Source organism: Drosophila montana, unplaced genomic scaffold, assembly GCF_035044405.1.
Source record: "Drosophila montana isolate Dmon_TW-CO22-7 unplaced genomic scaffold, ASM3504440v1 contig_3240_1, whole genome shotgun sequence".
In the NCBI taxonomy this organism is placed as follows: Eukaryota; Metazoa; Arthropoda; class Insecta; order Diptera; family Drosophilidae; genus Drosophila; species Drosophila montana.
The window spans coordinates 892,322-902,533 of record NW_026998122.1 but is presented as its reverse complement, the minus strand read 5'-3'; the positions used below and the strand labels follow the sequence as shown (position 1 = coordinate 902,533).

General features: G+C 41.0%; 1 protein-coding gene across 1 annotated transcript; it reads right to left on the bottom strand.

Moving 5' to 3' along the window:
- Positions 1 to 1,037: 1,037 nt before the first annotated feature.
- Positions 1,038 to 2,109, bottom strand: LOC135433878 (serine protease 1-like). The gene has a single exon (XM_064690163.1). The coding sequence runs from the start codon at positions 2,072 to 2,074 to the stop codon at positions 1,247 to 1,249; it is 828 nt and encodes a 275-aa protein (XP_064546233.1). The 5' UTR covers positions 2,075 to 2,109; the 3' UTR covers positions 1,038 to 1,246.
- Between the last annotated feature and the right edge of the window lie 8,103 nt (positions 2,110 to 10,212).

Below are 10,212 nucleotides of genomic sequence, written 5' to 3'. Positions count from 1 at the left end.
ATAGCAACAATTTAACAATGTTGCCAAAGCCTGTGGACTAAAGTTCTTGCCTGTGAACAATAGAAAAACGAATTAAACAAAAAGCCCGGCTAGCTTTCTATGAGTATGTAAATGTGTGTGGCGGTGTATGAGTGTGTAGGTGTGTGTGTGTGTGTGTGTGTGTGTGTGTGTGTGCTGGCACAACAACAATAGAGTACAGCAGCAACAATGGCCACGTCATGAGCAGCTGCAACAATGGCGAAGAGCAAAAATGAATGCCAGTTCGCGCGCGCGTGTGTGTGTGTGTGAGTTTGTGTGTGTGTGTGCTACTCTTTCTATATGTCAGCATGTGTGTGTCTGCGTGTGCGTGTGTGTTAGTGTGTGGCTGCTAAGAAGGCAGCTACTGTTGCTTTAACTGGCTTTTGTTTGCAGTCGCCGACACTCTGTCAACAACTGCCCCCACAGCTCCCACAAGCTCTTGATGTTGTTGTTGTTTTTGTTATTGTTGTTTTTGTTATTGTTGTTTTTGTTGCATTAGCAAACGTAGTGCATTAATGCCGCACGCTGTGAATGAGTGTTGAGTATGCAGCATATGAATATAGTTCAGCGTTATTTTTGTTTGTACTCCCTGCAGCACTTTGACGCATTTACTGATTGAACCGATTGCCCTATCCGACTGCTGCAATCATAGATAAAGCATTGTAATGGCAACAGATATTATAATACTAGTTCACAGAGTGAAAAGAGTGTATATTGGCTTTGTGCATTGTTCGCCTGGCTGATCGCTTTTGTGAACATGTCGAACTCGGATCTAGAAAAGTTTATATTTATAGTTTATATTCTCCTAAACCATATGCAGTACTATGTTATCATGGCTTTTCGAATTCTGCTTTCAAAAACATAATATCGATAAATATCGATCTTCAGATATGGTTTTCAAGGCATAACTCGAAGAGAATAAGAGCTAGATACATTCAAATTGGTGTGTTGTCTCTCGTATTGTATATGCAAGTTAATTGGGGCTTTCCCCCATGCCCCTCAACATTCGACAAAAGAGATTGTTATAGGGTGTGAGCTCCGGGCTTCGGCATATAAAAATGCAAATTTTAATAAAGATCGGACTATAAACCCGAAGATAATTTAGACTGAATGGCATTCATACATGTATTATTTGTGGAAGCAGGAATTGTTTTATATTTTGTTTTGATTTTTGTTTGTCAACTGTAGATCGCATACGCTTTGGTAATCCTTGCCGGATTGTTTGGTTTTACTCGATGCCAGCATTGTCGCGTATCCAGTCCCGGTAGTCGCTGACTCGAGTGAAACCACCTGGCAGGCCACTCTGGCAGCTCTTGAGCACAAAGGAGTTGATGCCGACCAGCTTCAAGCCATCGTGGGTGACCAATGGGCCACCCGAGTCACCGTTGCAGGAGGACTTGCCAGCCGCAGTGCTGACATAGAGAATACCCTCCGTGGGCACTCCAAGTGGGCCAATTTGTTGGGAGCACTCATCAGTGCTGATAATCTTCAGGTTGACGCACTGCAAATAATTTGGCTGCCCATTGTATATTCCGGTCTTGCCCCAGCCGCAGGCTGTGCTCCACCTGCCCGCATAGCTATTGCCACGTTCGCCCAGCTCCAGCTTTTTGATGTGGTCCGTAAATTTCACATGGGGCGTGCGTATGAGTGCGATATCATTTTTCAAGTCGATCCCTCTGTAGTACTCCGCATGCGGAAGTATATCGCCGCTTGACACATCATGGGTTAGCTGAGCCTGTTCGAGCTTGTTGGAGCCGTAGTAGATCCTCACTGACTCCGCCCGCTCTGCGCAATGCGCAGCTGTCAGTATCCAGGTGTTGCCTATAATGGAACCACCGCACCACCAGCCGTAGTATCTAAACTCGAAACTCAGCCCCACAATATACGGAACCTTGCCCTCGGCAGGCGCAAAGCCATTGATAATGCGTCCCTCGATGCCATAGAAATTGGGCAGATCCTTGAGCGGAATGCGTGGTAGCCCCTGCGGGCCAATGGGTAGCTTGGTTCCACTGGAGCTGGCAAAAGCCAAGCAAAGAATTGCTAGTACTATCTTCATACCCACTAATTAACTAGTTCTCTATTCTAACTCAGCTCGCTCTTTTATACGAAATGTTTCTCTGTGCTTTTCAATTAGCTGCTGAAGTAACTTACATAAATCAGCTGATCCCTTGTTATTTATGGGCCTAAACTTTGTCTATATAGAGACTTTTAGCGAAAAAATTTAGATTTAACGTGTGCATTGTTTAAATACTAATTAAATCTTATCTTGGTTCTTTTTAATAGGCTGGTTACATGTTGCTTACACTCTGTAACAAAGAGACATTTTTTCAGTGGTTCACATTTTTCATTTTTTAAAAAAAATTGTTGTATGTCGGGAGGGTCCGACTAGGGAATACCCTGAACCCAGCTCTAAGCAGTCTTTAAACATTTTTTCGCTTGCTTTTATATAAAAAAGAATAAACAAATACACACAACTCATGCTGCAAGCTGCGTTGCGCAAAGACTTTGCTTCTGGTCAAAATATCCCACACCCATAACTTGGTCAAAACTCAACCGATTTTCATAAGGTTTTGCTTTTTGTTAATGGTTTAGCTTCTAGATCAATTTGGCATCTAAATTTGGAAACATGTTTCCTGGCCAAAATTCATGTGAAAATGGTTCCCTCAAATATTCTATATAGGCATAGGTCAAAATTTCCCATCCCCGTTACTCGGTCAAATCTCATCCAATTTTCACGAGTTTTGGCTCTTTGTTCATGGTTTGGCCTATATTTCAATATGGCATCCAAATCTGGAAACATGTTTCCTGGTCCAAATTCATGTAACAACTGTACCCTCAAATATCCCGTATAGACATAGGGCAAAATTTCCCACCCCCATAACTCGGTTAAATCTCATCCGATTTCCACGAGGTTTGGTTCTTTGTTCATGGTTTAGCCCCTAGACAAATTTGGCATCTAAATCTGGAAACATGTTTCCTGGTCCAAATTCATGTAACAACTGTACCCTCAAATATCCCGTATAGACATAGGGCAAAATTTCCCACCCCCATAACTCGGTTAAATCTCATCCGATTTTCACGAGGTGTGGCTCTTTGTTCATGGTTTAGCCTCTAGATCAATTTGGCATCTAAATCTGGAAACATGTTTCCTGGCCAAAATTCATGTGAAAATGGTACCTTCAAATATTCTATATAGACATAGGTCACATTTTCCCACCCCCATAACTCGGTCAAATCTTATCCAATTTTCACGAGTTTTGGCTCTTTGTTCATGGTTTGGCCTATATTTCAATATGGCATCCAAATCTGGAAACATGTTTCCTGGTCCAAATTCATGTAACAACTGTACCCTCAAATATCCTATATAGACATAGGTCGAAATTTCCCACCCCCATAAGTCGGTCAAATCTCATTCGATTTTCACGAGGTTTGGTTCTTTGTTTATGGTTTAGCCCCTAGACAAATTTGGCATCTAAATCTGGAAACATGTTTCCTGGTCCAAATTTATGTAACAACTGTACCCTCAAATATCCCGTATAGACATAGGGCAAAATTTCCCACCCCCATAACTCGGTTAAATCTCATCCGATTTCCACGAGGTGTGGCTCTTCATGGTTTAGCCTCTAGATCAATTTGGCAAATGGTCCAAATTCATGTAACAACTGTACCCTCAAATATCCCGTATAGACAGACATAGGGCAAAATTTCCCACCCCCATAACTCGGTTAAATCTCATCCGATTTTCACGAGGTGTGGCTCTTTGTTCATGGTTTAGCCTCTAGATCAATTTGGCATCTAAATCTGGAAACATGTTTCCTGGTCCAAATTCATGTGGAAATGGTACCCTCAAATATCCTGTGTAGACATAGGGCAAAATTGCCCAACCCCTTAACTTAGCCAAAACTCAACCGATTTTGGTAAGGTTTTGATTTTTCTCATGGTTTGTCCTCTAGATCAATTTGGCATCTAAATCTGGCAGCCTTATTCTTGGTCCTAATTAATGGGAAAATTGTACCCTCAAATAACGTATACAGACGTAGGTCCTCCGCCCATAAATTGATCACAATTCAAATGATCATCAGGTTTTACTGTGTGCTTATGGCTTGGCCACTAATTCAATTTGGCATCTAAATAATTAGGTTTTGTGTGATTTGCTTTAAACTTATTTTAAAAGCTCTAAATAAGATCAGCGATTTGGGAAATTTCGCCCGCAACAGTGGGAAATTGGCTTATTGTCTGATCTTTGAGAGAATTTATTCTATACGTATCACGGGTAAGGCCGGGGTATTCCCGCTAGTCTATATATAAAATTGTGCGTCATAAGCTGTCCAACTCTCAATGTCGATGTCAAAGACAATAATAGCTTATGAGGCACAATTTCAAATATATACGTTTGTTATGAAAAGTTAGGAAGATGGGCATGGCCAGCCGAGTAAATGGACTGTCTAGCTATTTCAAAAACTAGATTTCGTTTCCTTGGCGTCTATCTCCTTTTGGACCTATCATATCAAGCAAAGCCACAAAAGCATTTTAGACTTTAGCAGTGTCTTGGGGATGGAAAAGCGGCACATAAACTGTTTCGTTGTTCCTCGAGGAATGGGGTGGACTACTCTTGTACTTAAGGAGCCGAGGGTTAACTGCCCTCGCCATTTGCACTTCCCTAACCCATTTTAAATGGGTACTGGGTATTGACATATTGAAAGGTCTACATCAATCGCTCTGATTGCACATATTCAATACGTCTTAAGGCAAACCCTTCTTCCATTAGCAGCAACCGCCTCTCGACCGAGTGAGAAACTGCAAAAATGTTTTGTTGCATTCGCATTGTTTTTGTTTTTATTGTTTTCTTGCCACCAGTTGTGGAATTCCTTTTGGCGCTACTTAAAGTTGATCGAACCGGCTGGCGGAGAGTGTTTGGAAAACTTTCAAGTGCCATCGAAGTGGAAAAGTTAATGCAAAATTGCGAATGCGACGCCAACTGGCGATCCTTGGCTGACTGCTGACTGCTGCATATAGCCATCCGCTGGCCTCTAGCCGGCTGCCATGTCACGAGGAAATGTTGAATTTTGGTCAATAGCATGCAATTTGGGTTAGGCAAACAAGTCAACAGCGTGGCCTGGTTGAAGCCAGCTTCGAAACTGGCAAACATTGCGGCATAATCAGGGAGATGTGAGGACCGAGCCGTAAGAAGGGGCAGGAGCCACGTTCACATCTTTGTCTGCCGCATGCGATTGGCCTCGGGCATGGGGCAAACTCTGCCAATTGGCCAAAAATGCCACAAAAACATATTTGGCAATGCTGGAGCGGCAGCTGCAGCTGCAGCAGCAGCAGCAGCAGTAGCTACCAATACCACAAACTGCTGCTGGGTCAATGTTGATGTTGATGTTGATTTTGGACATGAGACGATGTGCCGCAGTGGCAGGGCCATAAAATCAGGCAGTCAATGAGCCCGAATGGCCAAATAGCTGTTATTGTTATTGCCGCAGCCTGGCAAATTAATGAGGTGTCCTGTTTGGCCAGCCAGGCATAATCACAGCGCCCACCAGAATGCGTCCGCCTGTCAGCTGCAGTTCCTGCACTCTGGTAATTATGGAGGGGGTGGGGGAGGGGCAGGGAGAAGGAGGGAGGGGGGATATGCAAAAGAGCCAGCCAGCAATTTGGCCAGATTGGCATTGGCTTTAAGGACTCGATTTTACGGTTAGACACTTTAAGCATGCCAGCAACTGACAAACGCCAGACGAGATTAGCATTTTCCCCCGTTTTTCCCAGACACTTGCAGGGAGTATTAAAATTTTAACATTCAATGTGTAACGCTCAGATGAAGAAGTCTCCGCTCCAATAAAGTATATATATTTATGTTCTCTATTCGATATAGCCACGCCTGTCTGTCTGTGTATGAAAACAAATCTATTTATCTTAAAGCTTTCATCATGAAAGATTCGTTTCCCCGTTGCAGGCAGAGTTATGTTAGATTTGGACGGAACGTAGAACTATTTTATATGGTTGCAAAGGTAAAGAATACTCAAAAATTAAAGTCTTGTGTGAAGAACCTTGTTTGTTTTTCATGATCCGCGAGCAAACTTAGCTTTCTCGAATTTTACCATTCTCTCGATACATGTCATATATCATATCTGAAGCATCAGTCGAAAACTAAGTTAAAAACTTTTCTGCTTTTCAATATCTCCTCAAATAACTCAGTAACTAGAAGTTTCACACTAACATATTGGTAATATCGTCTCAAGTCTATCTACTTTATCATATAGTTCCTATAGGAATAAAGCCTACACCTAAAATCATTTGTGCGCCACAAGAGTATTTGGTCTTCGACGTTCCGTATTTATCCGTTCTGTCTTGTGCTTTGATATTTTTGTTTTACTTTTCTTTCGTTCTTTTGATAGTCCAACATTTCCCCAGACAATATTTGCATGAAAACTGTTACTGCCACTTAAGCATATCCTTGCCAAAAAACTTCCTGTGAACACACACAAAAAAGTAAAGAAAAAAAAAAGAGAAAAACTCTGGGCTTTTGCTTTTTATTGTTTTGCTCTCATATAATATTCTTTTTTTTTTTCTGGCAGCAATTTTGTTGTAGTTTTAATGACAACCTCCGAACCGAGCAGCACTCGAAATTGTCGCCTTAATCTCAGCAAAGACGTCGCGACGCCTCAAAGTATGCAACTTTTTTGTGAGCGTCTTTTTTTTTATGGGCTCGACAAAAGTTTTCAGTTTTTTTACTCTTATGCCGGCCAAAGTTAAGCGACACAAAAATACAAAATGTTGGATAGCTCTGTGGTTTTTAGTTGGATTTAAGTCTATTGCAAACTGCAAACGCGTCAGTTGCATTCCGAAAGTTATGACTAAAAAGTTGCGACAGTTTTGAATTGTTTAAAAACAGTTCAGTGGCAGATTCGCTTCATGCAGCTTCAGAATGGTTCGCTTTACATTTCCTTAAAGTAGAAATATATTCATGGTCAGTTTAAATGTCCATTAGGATATATAGCCTCCTCTATCTATCTGTCAGTCTGTTCTCGAGGTCAATGTGGGGCATATCGTTCAAGAGCAACAAAGTTTAACCATCAAAAGTGAGCAGGTTGTCCGTATATCTATCCCTGAACCTCTTGTTTCAATTACCAACAACCATTGATATCGATTCTCGAAAGACCTTGTCCCCAGAGCGCAGCTTTAACCATTTGAGAATTATAAGCAAGAAAAGGCGACAAAGCTGGCACAACCAAAGCCTACTCTATTCCCCCAATATATCTGCAAAAACGTATCAAATCGTCCTTTATAAAAACAAAATTTGTATAAAATGACTTCTGTAGAAACTAAAAAAAGCAAAAACCTAAAACCTATGCCCTTCTTTAACAGAAAGGAATAGGCAGCTCCGTTCCTATAAACTGTATAATACTTGAATCAACAAATTATGTCTCATACACCACATGTATGTACATGTTATATCGATATTATTTTTACTTATTATCGATAACTCCCTTATTTGCTTGAAATCGATTAACATCAATGTATTCGAGCGTGGATACTTTTCCCACCTTGAGCACTCTTGACTGTATTCCACCATGTTATATAAATGATTCAATGGGAGCAGAAGCTAACTTTAAATTAGTATAAGTTCAAGCTGTAGTCATGCTTTAATGCTTTAAAAATCCACTTGATATGTCCTCCACTCATAATTCGGATTTCCATTTGCCGCTTCGAGCTCTGGCTGCACTCGACTCTCATTTCAGTTAACAAAGCGTTGCTGCAGGCATTTATATCCATTTAAATAAAACTTACAAAAAAGTTGTTGTCTGTCGCCGCGTTTAGCTCGCATGTGTTACAGATAGCCCAAAAATTAAAAAAAAAAATATAGCTGAAAGAACGGGAAAAACTTTCAAGACAGCGAAAAAGCAGCCCAAACCACAGTCAAACATTTTTAATTAGCCTAATGAAAAAGTTCAAAAATGTGAGCAAAAAAGCGAAATACAAGAAAAAATGCTGGCAATTTTCAGAGATGCGACAACAAAAGGCGACGGCTGCTGACAAATGAGGAAAACGCAGCGCAAATAAGCGAGCAATAATTTTCGCCATTGTTCAGCTGCAGCAGGCACTGAATACACGGGGAGGGCAGGGCGGGGCTGGGCGAATGGGCGTGCGAGGGGTGTTTTAAAAGCTGAGAGCTGCAAACAAAGAAATGCAATAACTGGAGAGAGAGAGACAGAGTGAAGCGCAAAATAATGTTGGTAAATAATACAAATATGAAAAGACATCGCCACGGGCAAGGACATCAACCCACTTCTCCTCCCCCCACCCCCTGCAGCTTCAGGACCATCCCAATGCCCACCCAGACTTAAACAGCTTGAAGCCAAGCGCCGCAGCTTCTGCTTACGGCCCGGCTACTTTATTTGCCTTTGTCCTTCGGCCCCGCAAGCAAACAGCGCTCATTAAGTAAATGGCGACGGGACGATTGGAAAATGTTCAATTAAGAAAAAAAACTCTTCATACTTATTGAAGGACATGCATAAACCACTTAAGAATTATAAGCAGTCGACTCGAAGCTGCCGCAGCATCAGCAGCAGCTCATAATTGATTTTCAACATTTGTGTTGTTGTTTTTAATACCCTGTAGCCATTCAAAATGGGCAGGGGATGATTTAATGGTTTTGCAGGTATAAATAACAGATAGAGAGGAGCATCTCCGATTGAATGAAGTATATATATATTCGAGAACATCATCAACAACCGAGTAGATCCAGCCAAGCTGTCTCTGAGTGCGACGATCTCAGAGACTGTACGAGCTGGAAGCATTCCCAACTTTTTGAATACTTCCCTTCGTGTATACTATATTTAAGCCCTGAAAACTGTATAAGGTCAATAGAGTTATTCAATGATGCATTCCACACATTGTGCGACTAAGGATAGAAGAAGCACATGAGCTGTATAAAGTACACTAAGTGTCTAGGTGTATGTGTGTGTGTTAGTATATGTTTATTTGCCATATTTATGTGTATATAGAGAAGGAAGCTTGAATATGTATGCCGACGCAAGTCACAGAGTAACTTCTAGTCGAGCACTTTCTACTAGAGCACTCTTGTTGCTGTTGTTGTTATCATTCCCTGGCCACTTTGGCTTATTAAATATTTAATGGCAAGTTGTCAGAAACAGCCAAGTGAATGACAGAACCCTCATCCCAGCCCCACAGCCCACGACCCTCGCACTTTTCCTGTTTGTCACGGCAACAATTGACAAATATAACGTAAATTGAAGACGAAAAGTTTGGCTCATGAATACTTTAGGCTGCTTAGTAGGGCAATTCCCGCTGTCCAACTGCCAATTCCGCCAATTATTTAAATGGTTTTCGCTCTGAATGGATATTTTTGCCTTCTTTTTTTTTTCAAATTTTATTTACGCACGCATTCGTGTGTAGCGAGCCCGATAATTGCAACAAAGCGCAACTTTTCTTTTCTATTTTCTCTTCTTTGTACAAAAACATGAAAGCAAGGCAGAAAAAGTCGCCAACACTTTGACACCAAACAAGCAAAGCAGCAAAAAGTAAAGCTACAGAAATAAAATCGGAGTAAAAAGAAATCGCTGTTGGCTAAAAAGTTTCACCCGGCGCAAAAGATTTGCTACAACTTTTGCGACAACTGAAAGAGGAAAGAGGAAAAAGTCTTTGGCCGACGAGGTTGCAATTAAAAAAGGGATTACTACGTGGCCAGGCCGAGACTTTGATTTTAGCCGGACCGCAGCTCTGCCACTCCCTTTCGCTTTTCGATTAAAAGTTGAGCAAATTAAAATTGTATAATGACGGTGATTAGGCCAACAACAGACGGGAAATTGTTCAACACAAATGGCCAAAAGCGGGGGCTGCAATTGTTTTACCTTTTGTTCTTAAACCTAGGGAATATACTTATTACAAATTTTTAAAAAATTAACTCTATACTTACCTCAAGTGTGGATTAATAATACAGAGCTTAGGTATTGAGAAGTAAATAATAAGTATTGAAGAAAGTTTAAACTAAGGCTTAAGTTCACGTAGCGATGTTTAATAAAAATAAAACGAATAGTTTTCGAATCGAAAAGAAATGTAAATAGTCTTCAGACTGATTCAAATGACAAAGTAAAATCCATTCAAAATGCTCAACGTAACAAAGATAATCGCGACATGTTTTAAAAACTAGCATACCTAAACTCCTCGTCG

What these genes read in the sequence shown, in the direction of transcription:
- LOC135433878 (XM_064690163.1), bottom strand. Translation starts at nt 2,074, where the DNA reads ATGAAGATAGTACTAGCAATTCTTTGCTTGGCTTTTGCCAGCTCCAGT.